This window comes from Camelus ferus, chromosome 18 (assembly GCF_009834535.1).
Source record: "Camelus ferus isolate YT-003-E chromosome 18, BCGSAC_Cfer_1.0, whole genome shotgun sequence".
Taxonomy (NCBI): domain Eukaryota; kingdom Metazoa; phylum Chordata; class Mammalia; order Artiodactyla; family Camelidae; genus Camelus; species Camelus ferus.
The window spans coordinates 31,928,187-31,953,539 of NC_045713.1; the positions used below are offsets into that span (position 1 = coordinate 31,928,187).

A 25,353-nucleotide genomic window follows, 5' to 3' on the forward strand; every position below is an offset into this window, starting at 1 on the left:
AAGTTTCAGTTATGCAAGATGAGTAAGCCCTGGAGATCTCACACACAGCATTGTGACTATAGTTAATAATACTGCATTGTGTCCTTGAAATTTGCCAGGAGAGTAAATCTTAATTATTCTCAAACACACACATAAATGGTAACTATGTGAGGTGATGAATGTGTCACAAAGTATATGTATTCACCACATTGTACATTTTAAATATAGACACTTTTTGTCAATTATACCTCAATAAAGCTGGTAAAAAAGAACATGAGAAGATGTTTAACATCACTAATTGTTGGAGAAATGCAAATCAAAACAAAAATGAGATATCACTTCACACTTGTCAGGATGGCTATCATCAAAAAGCCTACAAATAAATGCTGAAGAGGATGTGGAGAAAAGGGAACCCTTGTATACTATTGGTGGGAATGTAAATTGGTGCCACCACTATGGAAAACAGTATGGAAGTTCCTCAAAAAACTAGAAATAGAACTACTATATGATCCAGCAATTTCACTCCTGGGTCTATAGCTGGAAAAAACAAAACCACTAATTCAAAAAGATACACACACCCCAATGTTCATAGCAGCATTATTTACAACAGTCAAGATATGAAAACAACCAACAGATGGATGGAAAGAAGATGTGATATATATATATATATATACATATACGTACAATGGAATACTACTCAGCCATGAAAAAGAATAAAATTCTGCCACCTGCAATGACATGGATGGACTTAGAGGGTATTATGCTGAGTGAAATAAGACAGAGGAAGACAAATACCATATGATACCACTTATATGTGGAATCTAAAAAATAAAACGCATGTATATAGCAAAATAGAAACAGACTCACAGATGCAGAAAACTAACTAGTGGTTACCAGTGGGGAGAGGGAAGGGCGGAGGGGCAAGTTAGGGGTTTGGGACTGAGATACAAACTAGTATGTATAAAATAAATAAGCAAGAAGGATATATTGTATAGCACAGGGGATTATAGCCACTATCTTGTAATAACTTTTAATGGAGTATAATCTGTAAAAATACTGAATCACTAGACTGTACACCTGAAACTAATATAATACTATAATCAACTATACTTCAATTTTTAAAAAAAGAGCTAGTAAAAAAAGAAAAAAAGCCAAAGCCCAATATAGGGGCTTAGAACACGTGCTCTGAGGCTGCAGGGCTGGGTTTCAATCCTGACTTCCCCATCAGGACCCTAAACAACACACTTCACGGGACTTCCTGGAGTCTCAGGCACTCACAGTGCCTGGAATTGAGTAGGGCTCACCAAGTGCTTATCAAGTACCTTTCCAGGATGAATTTCATTTATTTATTGGGGGTGGGGGTGGTGACAAATGTGCCGCATCAGGAGTTACTAAGCCAAGCATGGAGCTAAGAGTTCAGGTCAATGTCTTATTAATATCTGTACCCCAGCATGTTGTAGATGCTCAAGAATAAACATTTATTAAAACTATTTTGAGACAAGGACCTACTATATAGCACAGGGAATTATATTCAATTTCTTGTAATGAAGCTGTAATGGAAAAGAATCTGAAAATATGATATATATATATATGTATATGTAAAATTGAACTTTACTGTATAACTGGAACTGTAAATCGACTACACTTCATTAAAAAATAAGATAAAAAAAATGTTTCAAGAGATGATACAGTTCATGTCAGAATAAAAGGACTGACTTACAGATGTCCCCAGCAAGAACCAGTCACCATCCACGACCAAGCCCTCACCACCCTGCCCCTGCCCTTGCACCTTAAGGGCCCTCTTTCTGGAATGCCTCCCTCCTGCTGCCAAACCCCTCTGTTCCCTTCAAAACCCAGCTCAAATGTTTACCCCCTCCAGACAGCCCTCCTTGGGTGGTTTCCTTTCTGTAAAACAGGGGACAAGTAACGCCACTTTCCCCAGGAGTTCTGAGAAGTCAGTGACATCAAGCATATGATGCCTGGCAGAGAACTGGCCCTCAGAAGTACCCGCTGCTATTATGCCCTGACCATACCCCACTCCCCCAACCCCTAAGACCCCTAGGTCACATCCCTCCTCCCAGGCCCTCCACAAGCATTTCCATTATACCCAGAGACACAATAGTCCATGTGGTGGGCAGAATAATGGACAAAAATGTCCACATCCTAATTCCTGAAACCTATGAATATGTTCCCTGGTGTGGTGACTTTGCAGGTGTGATTAAATTAAGGGTCTTAAGATGGGGAGATTACCCTGGATTATTCAATGAGCCCAATATAATCACAAAGATCCTTATAAAAAGGAGGCAGGAGGGTCAGAGGAAGAGGTGTGATAGTGGAAGGAGGGGCCATAGAGAAAGATTTGAAGATGCTATGCAGCTGGCCTTGAAGATGAAGGAAGGGGCCAGAAGCCAAGGAATGCAGGAGGCTTGCAGAATTTGGAAAAGGCAAGGGAGCAGATTTTTTCTACAGCCTCCAGAAGGAACACAGCCCTGCTGACACCCTGGCTTTTTTTTTTTTTTAATTACTATTATTTTTTTTTTTAGTGGTGGAGGTAACTAGGTTTCTTTATTTAATGGAGATACTGGCGATTGAACCCAGGACCTTGTGCATGCTAAGCACACACTCTACCACTGAGCTATACCCTCCCCCAACCTTGGCTTTTGAATTTCTGACCTCCAGAACCATAAGAAAAAGAAACCTGTGTCACTTTAAGCCACTGAGTCTGCGGTATTTTGTTACAATAGCAACAGGAAACAAATACAGTCTAGAAGAGCAAGTCTCAACCTGGAGCAAATCTGGCCCCTCAGGGGACACTTGGCAATGTCTGGAGATATCTCTGGTTGTCACGACTCCGGGAGTGCAAGTGGCATCTGGTGGGCAGAGGCCAGGGATGCTGCCACGCCTCCTACAGTACACAGGACCCTCTTCACAACAAAGGACTGTCCAGCCAAACTGTCAATAGTGCTGAGGCTGAGAAACCCTGCTCTAGAATGATTCTGGGAGAATTCCAAGGAGACTTCCCCCGCGTATGTAAAAACACACCTTCATGCACACCAGAAAGAGACAGAGAAATTAGCTTACTCATCAGTGAGAACAGCCACCCGCAGCTGAACCCAGGGAGACACTCACTTCTCTAAGGCTCATAAAAATATCATTGCAGTTCACTGTGCTTCGTCCATATAAAACTGTTATGGTGCAAAAGCTACTTTATTGTTTTAAAATCATTCAAAATATATTTTAGAATAAAAAGCATGATACTGATACTGTAATTATAGCTTCGATCTTTAAAATGCACAAGAAGGCTTAAATTTTAATTTCTGTTCATTTGCTGGGCACCCTTCTCATGTACCCAGGACACTCTGTACTCCTGGAGGGTCAGACCAGAGAGACAGCATGTCTCACTTCTCAGGGGAACTCTGTGTTTACATAGCCTCTCGGTGGCCAGACCATGTGAGCATCTGGAACAAAAGTGGCCGTGTCTGAGTCCGCTCTAGCTCCCAGTCCAGAGCACAATGCCTGGCACACACGTAAATGCAGCCTGCATTAATGAATAACTGGAGAAAAGCTGCCAATTTCTGTGGATATAATGGGTACTGCAGGCGTGGAGGAATGAGGTGGGGGGACTATCAAGTCATAATTACCAGACATATGGGGGTTACTAAGCCTGAAGACACAGCTGAGATCTTGATAGGGGAAGCCTGAGTCACAGAGAGGCCCTCAAAAAGCAGCCAAGACCAAGATCTGACCCAATTAGGCTTTTCGGACAAATAGACGTGGGTTCAAGTCCCAGCTCTGCCACTACTAGCTGAGTGATGTTGGGCAAATTACCTCACCTCTCTGAACCTTAGCTTCCTCATCTGTAAAATTCATCCACCAAAATGGAGCAGCATGAGCAAGGTGGAGAAGAGGTGAGAGAGCTGGTTTGGGGCACAAAAGCAGTTCTCCACCATGGATCTGTGCTCCCCTGCCCAAATCCTTTTGGGTCTCAGTGGGGCATGAGACTACATTTGAGCCAATGGAACGTGGACAGAAGTAACTCGAGCTGCTACGGGACCCATCGCATTTGGAGGCCCATTTTCCATGCCCCGGTCGGCCTTCCCTTCGCTGCAATCCTGCCCTGAGACACGTAGCTCAGAACAGATTCACAGCATTTCAGTATCACTTACAAAACTGTTGCTCCAGAACTCCTCTCAGCGCCCTGGAAGACAAGGGCTCCCCCCTCCCTTGGCTCGCACACGCTGTGCCCTCTGTTTGGCACAGCTCTCCCTACCCGCCCCCAGGCCAACTCTGCCACCCTCAGGTCTCAGCTTAGATGTCACCTCCTCCAGGAAGCCTCTCCAGAATCCCACAAGGTAGGCACTATTAGCTTCATAGCACAGATGAGGAAACTGAGAAACAGATCACAAGGCTAGAAATAGGGGAAGTGGGTTTGAAGTCAGTGCAGGTCCATCCAGAGCTTTCGCTCAGCCATCACTCGAAAACCCACTTCTAAAAGTGTGATCCTGGGGCTACTAGCAGCAGCGGCAGCCTCACCCAGGACCTTGTCAAATGTGCAAATTCTGGGGCCCTTGTCCAGTCCTGTTAAAGTAAACTCTGGGGGTGGGCCCAGCAAGCCTTCCAGGTGACGCTCATGTGCACTGAAGCTCAAGAAGCACCGGCCGAGAGATGTTCTGCAGCTCAGCCACCTGCCTTTCGGTCACTCCCTGTGGAGTCCTTCCCAGGTCTAGAAAGCATCACCTGCTGGAGAACTGAACCCTGTCCACCCTCTGACTTTCCAGTCATTGAAGTGCTTCTCTGGATGTCCCGCAGCCCCAGGACTTTGGGGACCCAGGCACTGTCATCTACTTTATCATCAGCCTTTTAGTGACCCCTTCCCTCCTTTGTTTGAAGCTTTCTTGTTTGTGCCCATCAGCCCTGGCTGCAAGAGTTTCATTTAGAAACACTTCAAGGCCCGAGTCACTTAGCCCACTTTCTTCCAGAGCATTTTCAGTTCACTGGCGTAACCATCTGCAGCTTCTTGGTCAGTACAACTAGTTTCCCTAACACAGAAATTTTTATTTTTCAATCTGTCCAGCCAACCACTACTACTTTGAATCTAGCCTGATCATCAACTTTTTCTGCATCAGCTTTAAGAATCGGACCAGAAAGAGTAAATCCTAGAGAATGAGCTGGAACAAACCCAAGTTTCTGCTAGTGACCCTCAGCTTTCTTCCACGCTACTCTCAGTGTCCCAGCAACCGGATGCCAATCCTGCCAAAGACCGGACAAGACTTCTTTGGGGAATCCAACCGCTGTGAGAAAAAAAGGCCTAAATTATCCTTCTCCTGTGGAACAGCCCAGCCAGATCACCCCGAGGGGAAGGCCACAGCCAACAAGCCCTTCTCATAACCACAGACCTTCCCGAGAGCTTACTGGAGCCCCATTCTCTTCAGCAGACAGCCCTGGACCACAGGAGAGGGGGAAGGGGAGGCTCTGCTCCCTAGTCATTCCAGGGCCCAGGCTCCTTCCAGCTTGCCTTCTCTAGGCCCTCAGAGTCCCCTCTGCTCTGCTGGTAAATGGGAAAGAGGGGAGGTTTTTAGGATGGAGGCTTGAGAGGGGCACACACTATTTCTGCTCGCATTCCGTCAGCCAAAGCACAGTCATGTGGCCCACCAAACTGTAAGGGAGCCTGGGAAATCCACCCAGGTGATATCCTAGGGAGAAAAGGACGTGGGTATTGGTGACCTGTAGCCATCTCTGCCACAGAACACCTTAAAAATGTTTTAAAACCATATCGCTGATATATCCTTAGCCAAAATGTACTGTTCTGTCACAAAAAGCACAAAAGAAAAAAACCTACAGATCACAGAATGTACACAATGATCATGTGTCAACTGAGACCATTTCAAGTGATCATCAGGCCATGACTTCCTGCTTCCCCGCCCCCTGCAAAAGATAAGAACTTGGGACCCCAGCGCACATCCCCTCTTTGAGAAAATGATGAGAGGAGGGGTTTTGCAACCCTGACCCGGCTATACCTGAATTACTGTCACCAGGCAGCATATTGTATTTGTTCAATTAATACGTGAACAAAAGAATGAATGTAAGGTTCTGTGGAGGCCACAGAAGGAAGACATCTGCATCCCTCTGTCTCTAAACCCTACCTCCTTCCACCAACATATTTTGCAGCTCAGCTCAAACATCACCATCTCCAGGAAGCCTTCCCCCAAAACCCTCAGGCCACCCCGCCCCACCCCCACATCCACACAGCGGGCATTATCAATTCCCACCTGCTCGCTCTGTATTCCCACACTCAGTCCACTCTTAGACCACTCGGGGCCTGAGTTTCCTCCTCTGTAAAACAGAGGAGTGGACAATTTCCTGGCTGAGTCGACCCAAGGCAGGCTGCATCCAGGGCCGAGGACCCAAAAGTCAGGGTCCCAGAGAGCGTCCCAAAACACAGGTAGCAGTCCCCCTCCCACCATCCCATCTGTCTCGCTGGGTGTGCAGTTGGGCTGGTTCCCCAGCAATGTCCCAGGCCCTCGCAGCGGATCTAGGCCGGGACTCACCCGGGAGGCTCCCGCCCCCGCGCCAACACTCACATATGAATGCCCGGCCCCTTGGCGCACACATCCAAGAAGGCTGCCAACGCCCGAACTCCCGCGGTCAACAATGCAGCAAGGGCGCGTCTACACTGTCCTCGAGGTTCCGGGAATTCGGGCCTCTAGTTCAGGGGCCAGGGTGGGGGAATGTGGCTCTGGGCCCTGCAGGGTAAGGAAGGCAGTGCTGCCCCCACCCTCTGCGGGCCTCGAGGCGCTCCAGGCGGAGGCTGCCACGCTGCTTCTCCCAGACCATCAGGTGCCAAGTATTTTCCCAATAAACACGGCCGTTAATCTGCACGACTCCCCCATTATACAGAAGCAAACACTGAGTCCCGAAGAGCTTAACCAATACACTCTCCTTCCGCCGGGAGCCCCACTTTTAAGCCCCAGACGCTTAGACTGCACCCGGGCGCGCAAGCTTGCAGCGCCGGACCCGGGCCCCCCTGGCCAACCGCCGCCCACCTACCTGCCTCGGGCGGACAGGCGGGGCGGCCGCTGCCCACGGCCGCGAGGATCCACAGGAGCTGGCAGAGGCTCGCAGACCGGTGCTCCAGGTTGCAGGGCGGGGGCCCCCCGAGAGTGCCGGGGAGCGGCGAGCGGGGCGCGCGGGCCGGCGCTCGGAGGAGGCAGCGGGGGCCGCCGGAACGATCCCGGGGCGCAAGGAGCGCAAGGGGCCGCTGGAACGATCCCGGGCGCGAGGGACGCGTTCCAGGGACGCGAGCGCAGGCGACCGTCAGCGGGACTGGGGCAGCTGTAGAACTGGGAGCGCGGGCGGAGGATCCGGACACGAGCCGAGCTGGGGCTGGGACTGGGGCTGGGGCTGGGGCAGGAGCCGGCGGGCAGGGGAGGAGCCGAGGCCCGGCGGGCGCTCGGCGCCACGCTCACGTGGTCGCCCCGCCGTGGCCGTCACGGCGCGTGCAGCTGCCGCGTGGACCTCCCGGCTTTGCTGTGTCCGCGGCTCCCCAGCCTGTTGAATATAAGGCGTCCGGCGGGTTTGACCCCTACCCGCGAAGGGGCGCACTCGCAACGAGTAATTTGAGAAGGGGCAGCCAACCCGCCCCTAGACCACCGCACCTTCCCATTCTCAGTCTGCTAACTGCCTAGTTCCGGTATTCGAGTGCTTTCCAAAATCAGTAGTGATCCGATCTCGTTGTTTGTGCGTCTCTAGGCACAAACTTTAAGTACTTTGATCAGAAATTACTTTTCTAACCCCCGATTTCTACCCTGCAAAAATTAGGCACTTAAGACTATGGCAATTATTTGTGTAATTATTTGATTAATATCCCCTCTAAGCGTTCCTTACCTGTCTAGCACATTGCTGTATTCCTAACTCTTAGCACACGGCCTGGCACATAGTGAGTGCTTAATATATACGTGTGAAATGAATGAATAAATCTGGAAAGATACAAGGAAGAAACGGAAATAGAACTACTGATAACTACTGTGAACACGTTGTCATTAAATTCTTCCATGTACTTTTCCGGTGAAGTTTTAGAAATCTCACAACTCTCATTTTAGAAATAAAAATATCATATAACATAATACCGTAACAGTGATATTTATCGAGCGATTTCTCTTATTCCATATTCACACCAACTCTAGAGGTAGATTTCAGTAGCTCTGTTTTAGGGATCATAAAACTGAGGCTTACAGAGATACACTTGCCCAGATTTCCAAGGTGGCTCCTCTTGGCAAAGGGTGTCTGTATTTCGGGACTCCTGCTGGTTTTGGATCTGACGAGTTGCTCTGTGTAGTTAAAAAGGAGAGAGGAATTTGAAGGACCTCCCCTCCCCCTCCCCAAGCAAGTGAGAGGTAGGGAGCGGCCAGGCAAGAGCTGCCAGACGCTGGGGGCGGGGGCCTGTTCAAGTAGTTTGTGGTGGGTTGTGTGACATAATCCCTCCCCTATGCCCCAGAGAGTTCTTCAGGAAAAGCCTCCTCGGGCTGGATTGATGTGAGTGACCAGATTCTCCCAGGGAACTCGAGGGAGTGCTGAGTGTCCAGGTGAGTGCCAGGCAAACACAGAGAAATAGATGCAGGCAGACCAGAGGTAGAAAGACACTGACATCTGGGTATGCATGAAGAAATAGCTACATTTTTCCTTACAAGAGCAGACTCTTTTATCTACTACTCTGTTCCTCCCCTCAACACTAATTGTAAACATGTTTCTGTAGTCAAAGGCCACTTGTCGTTTGTAATGCCAGCTTTGATGACCCTTTTGGTGGTTTGTCGTAAGAGCTGATATTTTTAGGGCATACCCTTTGTGTCAGGCACTGTGGAAACTGCTCTACAGACATTATTTCCTTTAATTCTCACCCCAACCCTCTTATTGTCCCCACTTCATACACAAGGAGACTGAGGCAGGTTAAGTGACTCCCAAGTTTACAGTTAGTAAGTGACAGAGCCAGGACTTGAGCCAGATCTAGGTATATACTGACCCCTCAAGTGTCCTGTCCCTAAGCCTTAACTAGTCAGTTTTCGTGGCCCCTAAAAATCCAGAACTCGTTGGGAGAGTGAAGTCCTTCACCTTACCAGCTACACTGGCCTCTGCAGGAAGTAGATTCAAGTTTATGAAGCTCAGGGAAGGGGTTACATACAGGCAGCATTTCATAATGTACCTAGCAGCACCCAGTGGGGCCTTCCAGGGACAGATCCCTCACCTGTATCCTCTACTGAGCTCCTCTCTGAAGTGCCCAGATAATAGTATCTCATGGTATTTCCTGAGTTTTTCAGATGCTAAAACCCACCACAAAAGGGAAGAAATTAACTACTCTGATGATCTTTAGCACGTGGCCCCCAGACCTTCTGGTGCCTAGGGGTTGACAGTGTTGGCCTCAACATGGACCAATTAGAGAATTGTGCACGGGCAGATCTCCTATCCTTCGACCCCCCTCCCTCCCCTGGCCTTTAAATATGCTTTGCTGAAACCCTTTGGGGAGTTTGGGGTTTTCCTGGGTGTGAGCCACCCCATCCTCCTTACTTGGCTCCGTGATAAAACTTTCTCTGCTCTGAACTCCAATGTTTTGGTTTGTTCGGCCTCAGTCACATGAACTTGCCTTTGGTAACAGTAAGGCGGTGAGGGGAATGGAAAAAAAAAGAAAAAAAAGAAAGAAAGTGCTGAAACCCATCATTGAGTGTTTTACTCCTTAGCCTCGGTACTACAAGTTTCAGAACATTCAAGGTCTAGAGGATAACACTTTGGTTTAACGCATTGGCTCCTTAATCACCTTGAGAAAACTCTGGCTCTTAGCAACAGACAAAATTGCACATGAAATTTTGACCGTGGGAAAGTCGGCAAGAACAAAGAGCCTGAGCTAGTCTGTCCAAATCTAAAACCAGAGGGGAAAAAATAATTCTGCAGTACTTGTAGCTCTATGGCCCTGGGCAATTATTTAACTTCTCTTTGCCTTTGTAATTCCTTCTTTCCACAAGAATCGTGACTCACCTTCAGGCTGTCGCGGAAAAATGTGTTACAGCGCAGTGTTACAGCTCAGTTGAGACGGCAACCTGGATCCGAACGACAGACCAAACAGCACTCACTGAGTAGGACAACTCAGGTTTATTATGCCAGGGGCCGAGAGGAGTTAACACTCCGAACTCTGGACACCATCTGTAGGTTTACACCAGCTTTTATCGGCTGCCAGTTAACACTTTGTAACTTCATATGCAAATGAGGTACAACGAAAGTTGACTAATTAGGAACAAGCTTTGTAGATATGGACCAAGCAAGAGGGAGAGAAATAGCCAATCAGGAGTGAGCTCCATGCAAATGAAATACTACAAACGGACCAATCAGAAGTTAGGGAAATGGACCAATCGGGAGTGAGAGAAATAGCCAATCAGGAGTGAAGGAAATAACCAATCAGAAGTGAGCTCAGGGAACCAATAGAAGTTTAGGGGTAAGTAAGCCGTTTCATAGGCAAAAAGTGAGATAAAGCCTGAGCACCAGGAAAACGGATGGTGCGGGCTGGAGAGTAGTGGCCCTGCTTGGGGATCCTGCTGATCTTTTTATGGGGCTTCCTACCTCAAGGGAACCAGTCCGCCTTATTCTCAGTTCATGAGAATAGCCCTTCCCACTCTCCAGGTCTGAGTGGACCCATGACCAGCCCTGGCCAATCAGCATATTCCATCCTTTCTGCCTTATTCACTTGTTCTTGGATGGGCATGTGTGACCCAAGCCAAGTCAATGAGATACTAATCTGGACCTTTGACAGCAACCATAAAAAAGAGAATCTCTCTTTTCTAGAGAGTTGTTGAGCGGGTGGGATGTAAGTCTAGGGTTTGGGGGCATAAAGCAAATACCTATTAAGCTCCTGTTGTGTGCCAAATATTGTGTTAAGAATTAGGGGGAAGCCCTGCCTTCAGAGATCTATCTAATGGGGTAGGAAAAGGGAAAACAAATTTCTCAGTCGTGACCACCTTGATACAAACAGCAGGGTGTGCTTTGCATGAGAATCGAAGAGGGGCAATGAGAGAGTATAAAGGCAGACGTGGTCAGGAATCCTTCTCTGAAGACATGACACTTGAGTTGTGCTCTGGAAGAGAAGTAGGTATCACTTCCAGTAGCTTTAGAAAGACAGGTACCCTGGGTGGCCTCAGCAAGAAGCTATGGGTCAGATCATTCTTGGTTTTCACTTGGTCCTTAATCACCCACCTTTAACCACTACACAAAGCTGTTCAGACTTTATTGAAGAGTTTGAGATAACAGAGAGAATTAAATATAGGAGGAGAAAAATGAAATTGTACCCTCAATCTTCCAGTATCCAAGAGGAAAAATAAACCCTTCACAGGTGACTGTTTGTTGGCACACTCCAGTTCCAAGCCTTCCTCCTCTGTCCGGAGTCTGCCCTTCCTTCTCTCATGTGGACAGACATCTGTTTTTCAAGCTCAGAGGGATAAAATCCCCATGTCTGTTGGAAAGACCTCTCTCCCTGTTTTTTTTCCTCTTTCCCTCCACCAGAGTCATCTATGGGACTCAATAACCCATAGGATGCAAGAGATACCATCAAGAAAGTAAACAAAACAAAACAAAACAAAGAAACAAACAAAAAAAAACCCTCAGGCAATGGGAGAAAATATCCGTATATCATATATCTGATAAGGTATTTGTAGCTAGAATCTATAAAGAGCTCTTATAACTCAAATAATAAAAAGATAACCCAATTTCAAAATAGGTTAGAAGTTTGAATAGTCCTCCAAAGAAGATACACAAATGGCCAACAAGCACATGAAAAGATACTCAACGTCATTAGCCATTCAAAAAATGCAAATCAAAACCACACCCACTGGGATGGCTGTCATCAAAAAGATCAGACAAGTGTTAACAGGGATGCAGAAAAATTGGAACCCTCATACACTGCTAGCAAGAATGGAAAATGGAAAATAGTTTGGTGGTTTCTCAAAAAATTAAACATGGGGTCACCATACAACCTAGTAACTCCATGCCCAGGTATCTACCCAAGAGAAATTAAAACATATGTCTGCACAAAAACAGGCAAAAGATAAAAACAACCCAAATGTCCATCAACCAATGAATGGATAATTAAAATGTGGTATACACATACAATGGATATTATTCAGCAATAAAAAGGAATTAAGCACTGATAAATGTGAAAACGTAGATAAACCTTAAAAACATTATGCTAAGTGAAAGAAGCCAGACACAAAAGTCAAAATATGATATGATTTCATTTATATGATATGATTTCGTTTATATGAAATGTCTAGAATAGGGAAATCCTCAGAGACAGAAGGTAAATTAGTGGCTGCCTGGGGCTGGGAAGGGAGTTTGGAGGGGAATGGAGAGTGAAGACTAACAGGTATGGTGTTCCTTTTTAGGGGGATGAAAATGTTCTAAAATTGATTGTGGGGATGGTTGCACATATCTGTGAATATACTAAAATACAATGAACTACACACTTTAAATGGGTGTATTGTATGGTATATGAGTTAAATCATGATCGAGCCGTTACCCTCAAAAAAGGGCTCAATGGCATCTTCATGGCGCTTCAGGGTGCAGCAGCAGAAGAGAGGTCACCAGGAAGAGGATCCCAGCTCTTACATGCTCCAGCCCAGTCTAGGTACATGGCAGTTCCCAACTCCAAGGGATGGGTGTCACCCTCCCACAGGCTCAGGGAGGGTTAGAGAACCACACTGGCCACGTATGTCATAGGAATGAAATGGTTCTCCAGTGGTAGCTGCTCAGATCCCTGTCCACAGGATGCCACATTTGTGAGAGTTACAGAATAGTCTTGGGTTCACAGCAAAGCTGGGCAGAAGGTACAGAGATTTCCCATATCCCTCCTGCCCCCACATATGCATAGCCTCCCCCATTGTCAGTGTCCTCCACCAGAGTGGGACATCAGTTATAATTAATGAGCCTACACTGACACGCCATAATCACTTACAGTCCACAGCTCGTATTAGAGTTCACTCTTGGTGGTGGACAGTCTGTGGGTTTGGCCTAATTTATAATGACATGCATCAACTGTTATAGTATCACACGGAGCAGTTTCACTGCCCTACAAATCCGAGTTTCACCTGTTCATCCCCTGCACCTCCCTCAACCCCTGGGAACTACAACAGGATGCTTTTAAGCAGCAGCTTTAAAAAGTCCTTGAAAGTCCTCCTTGGCTCCTTGGCTCAGGAGGTCCAGGGCCTACTGGACACGAAGCCATCAAGGAGCCATTCAATGACCCACTTGTAGCTACAGAAAGACTGGCAGAAGTGATGAAATGACCAGCCTTCTGACTTTTGGAGAGTGTATTTCTCCCTTTCCCTTGCACAAGGCAAACCCCAGGATTAGGGTGGGGCACGTGTGGGCCTCTAGTTCCATTTGCTCCTACATCTGCATAGGCAAAGATCTGGAAGGATGCAGCTAAACTGTTACTCATTACAATGGCTACTTCTGACCTGTGGGGTTCAAATGGGAAGGAGGGAGGTGGTGAGGAAAAGAACTTCCCTTTAACTTTATACGCAAGATTTGACATTTGAAAAAAAAAAAATTTTTATAATGAGCATGCATTACATTGTATTTCAAATTTAAAAAGACAAAAAAAAAAAAAACAAAAAAAACCCCCAAAAAACAAAAAAAAACACTTTCCTTTACCAAAGCAGTAATAGAGTTTAACTGGGTGGAGAAATTAAAGGTGATTATATTTTCCCCTTTGTGCTTTTCTTTCTTAGCTTAGAGTTTCAACAGGGGACATGTATTCTTTTAGCAAAAGTTATTTTTAACCATCACTTAAAAAAAAAAAAGAACAAAAACTAAACAGAGCCCAGTTGCCCTGGTTTCTGTGGTCTCCCCACCCTTGCCTGGCTGGGCCTGGGTTGTGCATAGGAACTGCCCTCCCAGCCTCTCCCTTAAGGCATAAATCACCAGGGAGGCTGAGTCAGCACTGCTTGGAGGCCAGCAGGGAGATGGGCCTGCTCACTGGAGCGGGTGAGCTCAGGGCCTGGCTTCCACAGGATTTTTGTTCTATTGGAGAAACTCTGGCATGAGGGTTCTGAGCATCTCTGAAGTAAGCCCTTCTTCTCCCGGAAGACCTGCTTTTTGTCTGATCTTGCCGGATCCAGTGGGTGCTGGATAAAAGTTTACTTCAATTAAATTATCAGAGAGACACAGTTGGGAGGGGTAGGGTTGTGTCACAGAGTCCAAACTCACATTGCTTGCCACATGACAGGCCTTGTTGGGGCAAAGAATAGGGACTTTACTTGGAAAGCCAGCAGACTGAGAAGATGGTGGGCTAGTGTCCCAAAGAACTATCTTCCCCAATTAGAATTCAGGTTCTTTTTATATTAAAAGGGGATGGAGGGTGTGGCTGGTTGTTGCAAACTTCTTGGTGCCAGAATTTTTTGTTCTTGCAGCTGCCCTTGTAGGTCTGGTCACAATGTTCCTGTAAACCTCCAACAAGCCAAGTGTTATTCTCTGTTCTGCAACTTTTTATCTCTATATGAATGGGAAAGTGTTATACTTCTAAATTCTAGAGGCTTGAGAACAGGCTATCCTGTATATTTCAGTTTATGGGCAACGTTCTTTTACAAAAGGTGCAGAACCAGCATGAGTAAGCACAGGAAACAGCACAAAGGTTGGAGGTAAAGGAATAGGTTCAATATGGAATCAGGTTTGTTCTTCTCTGTTACAGTTACTGCTAGCAAATGGTCCAACTACCGGAGGATGCTCTGAGTCACTTGTTGGGGGGATAACCCAAAGAGATCTCTGCTTCCTTCTTGTGGCCACAGGGGGTGATCTTCAGGAAGAACGGACCATAATTAAGATACAGAAGTTTGCTATGTATTTATTGATGTTATGTATTTGCTCTGAATTTACTGTATTTTAAAAAAACACACTGAAGTAGTCTATGTAGAACACTGGATCTTGGAAGGCTAGGGAATGCTGTCTTTGCCTGGGGCAGCTAAGACAAGTTACTCAGCCTGAGTCTGTATCCCCACTTCTGTAAAAAGCGGGTAATAGTGATGACTGAGGGAGCCTACAAGTGGCAATTATCGGTAAAAATGTTCAATGATTTTCCTTCCTAGACCTGTGATTCTTACATGGCAGGGGCCAGGCCATGGACCGCCCAAGGCTGCAGAAGTTCCCTGAAGTAGGGCTTGAGAGTCCACAGGGTGGGGACCCAGCCTGGTTTCGCGAAAACCCAGGTTTCCCGCGGGACCCCAAGCCCTGCCAAGAGCAAAGGCAGCGCGGCACTGCCCCCACGTGGCTGTAGGCAGTGTACCACACTCACGGAAAAGCAAATGCAAACGTACATAAGGATTGAATATTAATATTAATATTTTGTAACTCTTTTTTCCTTTTTAACGCTGCGTCCCAACTGTAGGTTTTATTGCCGATCGCAAGAGCGCTTCGACTCCGAAGCCCGGAAGGAAGCCAGAGACCAACATGCAGCAACAAACACAGGAGACACAGTCTGGTATCGGGCATGCGCAAACCAATGAAGGCGGGCCTCCGAGAGCGTGAGCGGTCGCGTCATTGGGCTGATATAGCGTGAGTGGAAACTCCGGTAGCGGGGAGGTAGCGTGGCCGAGTGGTCTAAGGCGCTGGATTTAGGCTCCAGTCATTTCGATGGCGTGGGTTCGAATCCCACCGCTGCCAGACCTTTGATGGTTTCTCTTTTACTTCTATATATTATCCTCTCCCAATTACTCTTCCCTTTTCTTTTCTGACGCGCTCTTTTTTTTTTTTAACGGAATGGGGAAAGGAAGGGAAAAGGAAGAAACTGCAACGCAAGCCTTCTCACTCCCTAGCCTAGTACACAAACACACCAATCTTGCTACCTAAAACACAGAAACAAAAATACCTCCGTATTTCCATGGGAAAACATCTGAGATACCTTGAAAAGTTCTCAACAGGCTTTTTGCATCTTTAATTTAATGGTTCAAGGCCTGAGGCCACAGGGAGTGGGCCTCTTTACCTCCCAAGGACAAAGTTTAGGTGGGGATGATTTTAATCAAGACCTGAATTAGGAAGCGTCCCTTTCTGGCCAGCTCTGTGTCCTGTGGTGAGCTCAAGCTGACTTCATAAATCACTGTTGGTAGAAAAGGTGTCCTGGCCACCTTAGAAGGGTCTGGGGTATCAGGAGGCCTGCCCCACCCTGGCGTATCAGCTTTGAGGTCTCAGCTTCATTGATCCACCTCCTATTTGGTTTTCAGGCTTGTTTATTTACTCATTCAACAACCATTTATGAAGGGTCTACTATGTGCAAGAAACCAAGATCAACCTGAGGCTACAGAGTGACAAGGCAGACCTGTTTTCGCACTCAGAGTTTACAACCCTTGTAACTTCTTTCATTATACCTGTGAGGAGTGTCATGGAGCATGCAGACCTGACTCAGGGACAATGGAACAAGTAACATTTAACTTGGACTTGAAATTGAGAGATTAGCCAAGTGAAGGCTGGAGAGTGGAGTTCCAGGAAGAGGGAACAGCATGTGGAAAATTCTAGAGGCAAAGGAGAGCCTAGTGGGTCTGAGATGCTATGAAGGTAATTCAGGGCAGCTGGACAAAGAGCAGCATTGGGTGAATGGCAAGAGATGAGACTGAAGTGTCAGGCAAGAAGGGCCATAAGTGCCAGGTTAAGGCTTTGAACTTGATCCTGAGAGCAATGGGAAACCATCAAAAGGTTTTTAAGCCTGAGGGGGAGCATTCTAATTTTGGATTTAGAAGTTTCCCTCTGGCAGCAGGAACAGGAGGTTCTGTTCAAAACCTACTGTAGTTGTCTAAGAGACAGGAGAGTGGCTTGGACCATGGTTGTGACAGTGTGTAGGACAGAAGGGGTGGGTCAGAGAGACATTCTGGAAGTGGATCTGGCCAAATTCATTGATGAAGACATGAAGAAGAGGAACATGTCGAAAGTGATGGCCAGGTTTGGGACTTGAGCCACTGGATGGCTGGTGGTGCCTCTCCTCTCCCTAGGAGGGAACAGAGAATGAAGAGGGAGTTTGTGGAAAAGATGGTTTCAGTTTGATTCATATTGAGCTAGAGATGTGGGACATGGGGTTGAGTAGATTGGACATAGAAGTCTGGAGGTCAAGAGAACATTCTGAGCAAATGATAGACTTGGGAGGCACGGGAAACTGAGGTCATGGGGATGGATGAGCTTGCCCAGGAAGAGCACATAGAGGAAGTAGAGGGACCAAGATGAAGTCCTGAGGAACATCACCTTAAAGGGAGGGCAAGGAAGGGGAAGGCAGTGAAGGAGATGGAGAAGGACTGGTCAGAGACACAGGTGGAAAACAGATGTGTTGTCATATAGACCAAGAAGATTACGGCAGGAAGGAGGGAGTAGCCAACTATGTTGAAGAGACTTGGCAAGATAAAGACTGAAAACTATTCTTTGGATTTATGATTTATGGAGAAGGCCAGTGATGACCTTGATTAAAGCCATTTTTATGTGAGTTGAAGAGAAGAAATGGAAACCTAAGTGTGGACATCTCACATCTCATCATGAAAATCAAATTGATTTTGAGGAGGGGGAGAGTGATGGCAGAAGTTGTGGGAGGGGGAATGGGGAGTGAAGAGAGATCTTTCTAAGATGAGAGAGACTGGAGGATGTATTAGACATTTGGCCTCGGGTCTACAATGGGGAATAGCTTCATTGCCCATAATGGAAACTTTATGAATTTACCTTGATGGTCCATTCTTATTGGCTCTATCACCTCAAGCTCCCCACAGTGTCACTGTTTTCTGCACTCATAATACTCATAACATATTACTCATAACACTCAGTGTCTCCAAGAAAGCTAGGACCTCCTCCTATTTGCCCTCTCAGAACCTCATGGAGGGCAGGTCATCTGGGCAGCCTCTAAAACCCTTGGGGGGACTTGATTTATCTGTTGGGTAGCGATGCCACCTCCTTTCCCATTGGGTAAAGATACTTGAGAGGAAGGAAGCTTTCTTGGCATACTGATCCAAGCTGCCCCCATTCCCCGGGTTTCAGAGCCTCTGGGAAGAGATGACTTAAGAGAAATCCAGAAAACAAAGACATTGATTTTGCTTTTGGGTTTCACAAGCTGAGGTTTGGCAACAGACAAAAGACCTAGATGATTATATGAACAAAGAAAGCTTGTCTTCCCTGTCCTGAGAACAGATTTCTCAGGATTGGTCAAGAAAGTCAGAGGAGAAGGTGAGGTTAGATGCAAGCATGTTACTGAGAAGAAGAAAGTCCAAGGGCTGCCAGTCCCAAATGGCCCCAGGTTTGTGGATCTGAGACTGAGGGAGATTCCAGAGCTCAACCCAAGCCCTGGCAAGGCTGAAGAGCAGAAATAACCATGGTATGTTTAGGCCACTGGGTCTTGGGCAGCTCCTCCAAACTGCGCCAGCTGCAGAGCAGTAACACCCACCCTCCTCCACCCTTTGAAGTTAGACAACCCCGGTTTCTTCATTTCTGAAATGAGAATAATAAGCCCTATGTAAGGGTGACACTGAGAATTAAGTGAGCGCATACAGATGAAAGCCCTTTCGAAGTGTCAAGCATTAAACAGACATAAAGGATTATTACTGAGCTTTAAAAAATTATATACACACATGCAATTCCACAGAGCCAAGAGGAGCATACATTTTTGAGCTGCTTCACAAACTCTCCTAACTGATCAGCAGAGGACACGCCGTCGGTGCCACACCAACATGGTCCTCACTAACACATGTGCTCCTCCTCATCACAGGTGTCTTTAGGCTTGTGATGGTTTTCTTTTCCGCCACGATCCATGGTTTTATCAACCAATTCCATGGATGCATATTATGATAACACGCACAGATGTATTTGTACACTGATATTTTGGTATCCACAGTTGATAGACACCAAGACAAGAGGAAGGCACTGTTTCTGTGAAGAGCAGGGCTGGATTAAGAAATTTTGTGGTTTAAACGTTAAAGATTATGGTGATCACTACTGGCTCCCTCATTAACAATAGAAGCCATACTAAATCATACAATATGACCAGCCAAATTCTAATAATTCCCATTAGAACGACATTGGTACTTTTCTGAGAGGTCCAACTATTTTAAAAAAAGGTGTGTTTTTTTGACATATAATTGACATGTAACATTACATTAGTTTCAGGTGTACAACATAATTACTTGCTATCTGTATACACTGTGAAATGATCACAATGTCTAGTTAACATCCATCACCACAGTCACAATTATTTTTCTTGAGATGAAAACTTACAACCTATTCTCAGCAACTTTCATATGTACGATATAGTATTATTATCTATACTAACCATGCTGTACATTACACCTCCATGATTTATTTACTTTATAACTAGAAGTCTGTATCTTTTGACCATCCTTTTTTGATGTCCCTTCTGGTACCGAAGTGTGTGCTTACTAAGCTGAGTCATCCCCAGACTCGTACACAGGAAACCCAGAAAGGCCAAGCTGGGCAGGGCAGAACCCTGGTTGTCAGCACACAGGGAGATGTACGTGAGTGAGCGAACCCAAAACAGAAACGTAACAGCGGATCAAACGCAATGCTCCTAGAACGAGTAGGTCTAATTCAAGATCCGCAGACGATCTCAGGACAAGCCCAGGGAAGCTCGGGCAGCGAGGAGAGTCCCAGGCCCTAGAGGAGTAATAGCAGACAGCGAAAACTTGCAAAGGTCAGGCCAGCCTGCACGAGCCGCTGCAGGCCGGCCCCAAGGACTCACCTAGGAGGTGTGGCTGGAGAGGAGGTGGAGCCAGGCTGGAGGGGCGGGGCTAGGGCCTAATCAAAAGTAGGAGAAGGGAGGGACACGACCCAGAGGGAGGAGCAAGGCCAATTCCCGAAGGAGAAACCAAAGGGATGTGAGTAGAGCCGGAAAGAGGGCGGAACCAGAGGAGGGGAGAACCGGGGTGGGCCAAGCCCGGGCAAGAGAAGGGAGAAGGTCTGCAAGGCGGTGCAGTCTGGGAAATTAAGACCTTCTCGTCGGCCTCCCGGCCAGGCCAGAGGGAGACCAAGACCCAGGCCAGGCCGGACCAAGACACGGAGGGTGGGAAAGGGGCGAGAGGGCGGGGTGGGGACAACCCCAGGATTCAAGGGCGGGCCCAAGTCTGGAGAGCACAGCAGGGTAGGGTCCGAGTCCGGGAGGTGAAGCAGGGGCAGGGACAGGCCGGCGGCGATGGTCAGACGACGGACGGCTGCAGGCCTAGGAAGTGCAGGGCCAGGGCGAGCAGGCCGAGCAGCAGCAGCAGCCCGAGCAGCAGCCGCAGGAGCGTCGGCGCCGCGGATCCGCGGGGCCGCGCGGTCGTGGACTGCACGTACAGCTCCACGGCGTCCGCGAAGCTGAACTTGTCCGGCGCGTAGCCAAGCTGGGCGCGGGCCTTGGCGATCTGGAAGGTGTGCGTCACGGCCACGCTGCGCACCTGCGGGGAGAGGCGGGGCCGCCGAGGGGCGGCACGAGTGCGCGTGGGACGCAACCTCCACCTTGTTTCTCCGGGAGAGAGAAGCGAGGGCAGGGATTTCCCGTCCGTTGCACAGAGATTTAAAAGGACCCCTGTGTTGGATTTTGCCCCTGCAGATGCCCCCGTCTGGAAGGACTTCCTTTCTCTCTCTCATCTCCATTTTCCTCTAGGGCGCCACCTCCAGGATGCCTTTTCTGCATCTCCCCACGCTATTGAACTCAGTCCCCCCAAAGTGAAGCCCTCACCTCTGCACTCCCCTTCCCCCTCCTAGCACGATTCTGGGGCTCAGGAGGCCCTTGATACATTCTGCCTGTGGCCTGGGTGCGGCTCCCTGGAAAAACGTATCCAGGAAACACTCTTGGCTTTTCAGCCCATAGCTCCAGACCTTGTCTGGCCAGACAGGACCCAGGGCACAGCCTTCACGCCCTCGCTGATTAACTGAGCTTCCCTAAGAGAGCGATTCAATTATGCACAAGTGATTACTCTCCAGGGTTTGAGCTGCGTTTCTGGTATCCGGCAGCCAGATGGCCTGGGGCCCACAAGCTTCACAGGTTGCACTGTGCACTCTGCCTGGCATGGGCTAAATCCTTCCTAGGCTTTATCTCATTTAATCTTGTGAAGTGGTACCACCACCATCTTCTCTTTGGAAAACCAAAGATCAGAGAGGTTAAGTGACTTGCCCAGCATAACACAGGGGATCCAGATTCTAACCCATGTCCTTCCCTGCTAGGCTGAACTGAGGGTACTCTCCCACCTGACTCATTTCTTCCCCTCTTGTTCCTCAGCCAGACACTGGGAAGGGGTCCACTAGCTGCTTGATTCTCCCATGGCCCTGAAGCAGCCCCTGGGGTCAAGCCCCTAGTCTCAGATGCTTGTGTGGGGAGAGAGGGAGAGAGGCAAGTTCTTGTCCCTTTTTGCATCAACTAGTAAGTTCAGCGGTTTGGGGGATATAGCTGTGAACTAGAGAAGCGGGGTCCTTGGACACCGCATTCTCAAATCTCAGGCTTAGATGTCACCTCCTTTGGGAAGCCTCTCTAACTTCTTCAGAATTGGCTTAGGTGCCTCTTCTGTGCACCCTGAAGTTCCTCAGTTTTCCCCCAGTATAGTTGCCTGGTTGCTGGGCTGTCTTCCCCTTTGGACTGTGAGTTCCTTGGGGTAAGGATTGTTTTGCCTCCGTTCCACAGCACAGTGCCTGTCACACAGTAGGTGTTCAATACATAAATGAATGAAAAAAAGCTATGAAGTCAAACTGGAGGGCTGGTTGGTGTGTCATAAACGGGCCAGCAGAGGGCGCCCGAGCCACAGTGCCAAGAAACTCCCCAGCTAATTCGGCAGGGATCCTTTGCCCCTGAGTTGAGGAGGAAACCAAGTGATGGGAGAGGAGCAGAGGCAGGTCACCACCCAACCATAATTCAGCAGCACTTTGGCAGTTATTTTATGTGAATATGGTTCCTGACATTGCACAAGCTAGGGGTTAAGCTTAAAATCATTTAGGTCTGATCTGGTTCCAATCAGCACTGCTCCATACATAAATGCATGGGCAGGTTATCTCACACCCCGCGCCCCCGTCCCCCACCACTGTGTTTCATTTCCTCCTCTGTACGTGAAGGTGGTAACAGAATCGACAGCAGTAGTAGTTGTGAAGATTAAATGAGATAAACACAGTGCCTGCCATTTCACCACCATTCAGTAGATGGTCTCTGTTGTCATTATTCTCCTTCCTCCGCTAGTCTGGATCCTTCAAAGGAGAAACCATAGGGAACTGCTGCTTTCTGCAGCCCATTCTCCATTCCCCGAGGTGGAGAGCACTGAGCTTGGCATATGAAGCCAATTCCAGAACAGTGAGACCTTGAACAAGTCACTAACCTCTGAAGGGCTCAGTTTCTCACCATTAAATGAGATCATAATCTTTTTGCCCTTCCTAACTTAGCAGAGCATCAGGGAGAATCAAATGAGAGAGCAGACTGGACGGATTCTGCAAATAACACCCAACATGACTTGTTACTTTACTGTTTACATTCTGCATTAAAACATCCTCTTCTAAACTGTATAAGCAAATGGAAAACTACATCATTATTCGAGAACAGTATTCTGAACCCAGTAGGTACTTAACAGTCAGTGAGCAGGAACTGTGAGCCTAGAACCAACAGGCTATGTGTGTGTGCATGTGTGGTGAAGGCTGGTGGAAAACTGAATGTCACAGAACCTGCCTTCGGGAGCCCTCAGTCTGGCCGGGAAGACAGGCAGCTTTAGAATGAAATGAGGGCCATGAGGGATGGGTTTGGAGCTGTTGTCCTTCAAACCAGGAGAGCACAAGGCCGTGGTTTGGGATGTCATAGAGGAGCTGGGACTACCAGAGTGGGGAAGCGGCAGGAAGGCAAGGGGCCCCCGGGGGCAGGGGCTCCCCTCGCAGCAGCCCACTTACCTCACTCCGGGTGAGCAGCGGTGGGAGGCTGCAGATGGGCCTCAGGGCCAGATGCAAACACTCCATCACCGTGGCTGTGTGGGGAGAGAGGGGCCGGTGACCAGCGTGCCTGCTCCATGCAAGCTCCAGGGAGGCCCTCAGGGACAAATCAATTTGGGGCATTATTTGCTTCGCTAGGGGAAATCTCCACTTTGCAAACATTTTCCTGTCCTTGGATTCCTTTAAATCAGCAGTTGTCAGCACACCCCGGGGAGCCTTGTCTGGCTGTGAGATGTGTCAAAAGTAAGTTGTTATTAATATGAAAGGACTGACATTTAAAAATAAGTCTGAGCAGAATCGCAGTGATCTCTATAATCACGTCTCTCTCTCACTCACTTACTGTTCCAATATGCTCTCTTGAGTAGGAGAGAAAGAAGCTGGGACAGCGGTTCAGCTCAACCGGGGCTGTAAGCTGGACCGCTTTTTAAAGTCTCTTCCTTCTCCTGCCCTCTTGCTTCCTGCAGGCGCTGATGTAATTGGTCTGGGGCGTGGCTGAGGTATTTCTAGATTTTAAAAGCTCCCAGGTGATTCTAATGTGCAGCCAAGGTTAAGAACCACTGAGTTATAGTTAGCTTACTGAGAGCTGGGGATTTACAGACAATCCTCCAGAACTGCCAGAACCTGCGGCTGATCGCTTCTCAGCTGGGGGCAAGGGGTGTCAATCACAGCGGCAACGCTATGCAGGAGAAGTCATCCTGAGCATGTGCTCGGTGGGACAAAAGTTTGCAAACCCCTGCTTTAAATGTCAGGCATCCTGGTGCATTTAGAATGCAACAGATGCAGCTGAGAAATGGGAGGTCTTCCAGGAACACAGCTGTCTGTGACTTGAGGGCACCTGTCCCCGTGGGCTGATCACTCCATGCCTGATGCCTGCGCTCAGCATTCCAGCTGGAAGGAGGCCAGCAGAGGGATGCTGGGGCGTGGGAGGAGAGACTGACGTTCAGGGTGAGGAGGAGAATTTAGGGTCAAAACAGAACCTCCACATGTCCAAAAGCAGCCTAAATGCCATGGTGACCTTGGAGGATGGGCAGCCCCAGGGCTCCCTCTCCTCTGCCCAGCATGGTCCCTTCCACACGGGCTGAAGGGCTGGGCACGGGCTTTGGCGTCAGCAGAGCCCAGGATGGATTCTACTTCTTCTGCCTTCTCACTGCGGCACTGTGGGCAGGTTGCTAACCTGTCAGAGCCTCAGTTGCCTCATCTTTAAAATGGGCCCCATCACACCCACCTCGCAAGTGGAATAGAGATTAAACAGGGCCAGGACTAGGTGAGGGGGAGTGAGGTGTCTCTGGTTTAAAATTTAAGGAGGCACTTGCTCTCAGGGCTGGGCACGTGCACACTGGCCTTGGAGCATCTGAAGCCTGGCAGCAAAGGTTTCCTTAAATTTTGTGCCCTCAATGCCCCACTGGCCTCAACTAGGTCTTGGCCCTGGGTTTAAAATCAGGTAACACATGTACACCTGGCACATGGAGGGTTTCAATACACACGCTTTCCTTACCTGACAGGTAAACCCAGGAAGTAGGCACCTGGATCCAGGGCTGGCTGTACCCCAGCTTCTCAAACTGCAAGGGAACATGGCTTAAATGAGCTGCGGTCCTTCAAGTGCTGCTGTGGAAAGGCCGTGGGGCGACTAGGGCACGTTTGTGCTTTGTCTACCTTCTATTTACTTCTTTCAGGGCCTCACCACTTAGTATAGGGGTCACAAGCAAAATTCCACAAGGCAGGATGTCACCATAAATTGGGAAGCAGGGTGGGAGGGACTGTGGCAAACCGAGGGAGCTCACAGGCCCCAAAAGTGCAGCCATGACCCAGCTCCAGCCAGTTCCAATGTTGCCCACTGGACACTGTTGCCAGAGATGGCCTTTAATGTGAAATTTTCTGATTTTTTTGTAAGTAGGAAAGGGGGACAGAGAGAGAAGATGTGGGGCTCCCCAGATCCTCACTTGGGGTGGGGGCGGTGTCTGGGCACCTACCAGCGGGGCCATCCATTCGAAGAGGTTGACGCTCTCCCCATCATTGATGTAGTAGGCCTGTCCACTCTGAGGGGGACACATGGGGAGGGGGACGGTCACGCACATACCCACCACCTGACCCCACATTCTCAGATGGCTCCCAGCAGCTGCCCTAACCCGAGACAACTCCTGAGCAGCCCTGGGGACAGACCTGGACAAGTCCCTTTGAATTCTGAGGCTGCCGACTGACTAGCTGTGTGACCTTGATGGAGTCACTTAACCTCTCTGTACCTCAGTTTCTTCATCTGAGAAATGGGAGGAAAACAACGGGCTCTTCCTCTTGGGCTGTCATAACGATTAAATGTAATGGTATGTGTAAAATGCTTAGCATTTGCTGCCTGTCATTCTGGAATCAACAACACTTACCTCACAGGGTCATTTTGAGGCGCTAATGATGCTCTAAAAGGACCACCTGTAGTGCCTC

At 48.1% G+C, this 25,353-nt stretch overlaps 2 protein-coding genes and 1 non-coding gene across 7 annotated transcripts in view; 1 reads left to right on the top strand and 2 right to left on the bottom strand.

The window, feature by feature from the left end:
- Nucleotides 1-7,398, bottom strand: part of EEF2K (eukaryotic elongation factor 2 kinase) — a 59,839-nt gene extending 52,441 nt beyond the window's left edge. The window contains exon 1 of one of the 4 annotated variants that reach the window (XM_032460887.1): nt 7,027-7,353. The gene's annotated coding sequence lies outside the window, so the exon portion shown is untranslated. Of the gene's footprint in view, nt 1-7,026 lie in introns of all 4 variants that reach the window. The other 3 variants (XM_032460886.1, XM_032460889.1, XM_032460888.1) reach the window with 3 other exon arrangements.
- Nucleotides 7,399-7,481: 83 nt separating this feature from the next.
- SDR42E2 (short chain dehydrogenase/reductase family 42E, member 2) overlaps nt 7,482-25,353 on the bottom strand; it is a 29,382-nt gene continuing 11,510 nt past the window's right edge. Inside the window, exons 9-16 of one of the 2 annotated variants that reach the window (XM_032460894.1) lie at nt 24,891-24,956; nt 24,416-24,479; nt 22,882-22,955; nt 19,724-20,417; nt 10,003-10,064; nt 9,538-9,613; nt 8,212-8,306; nt 7,482-7,527 (exon numbers count right to left, since the gene is read on the bottom strand). In XM_032460894.1, coding sequence (XP_032316785.1) covers nt 20,178-20,417; nt 22,882-22,955; nt 24,416-24,479; nt 24,891-24,956 — 444 coding nt within the window. In that variant the 3' untranslated portion in view covers nt 7,482-7,527; nt 8,212-8,306; nt 9,538-9,613; nt 10,003-10,064; nt 19,724-20,177. Of the gene's footprint in view, nt 7,528-8,211; nt 8,307-9,537; nt 9,614-10,002; nt 10,065-18,451; nt 20,418-22,881; nt 22,956-24,415; nt 24,480-24,890; nt 24,957-25,353 lie in introns of those variants that run through there. The other variant, XM_032460893.1, reaches the window with a different exon arrangement.
- Nucleotides 15,588-15,669, top strand: TRNAL-UAG. Its single transcript has one exon. It is a non-coding gene; the product is annotated as a tRNA-Leu (tRNA).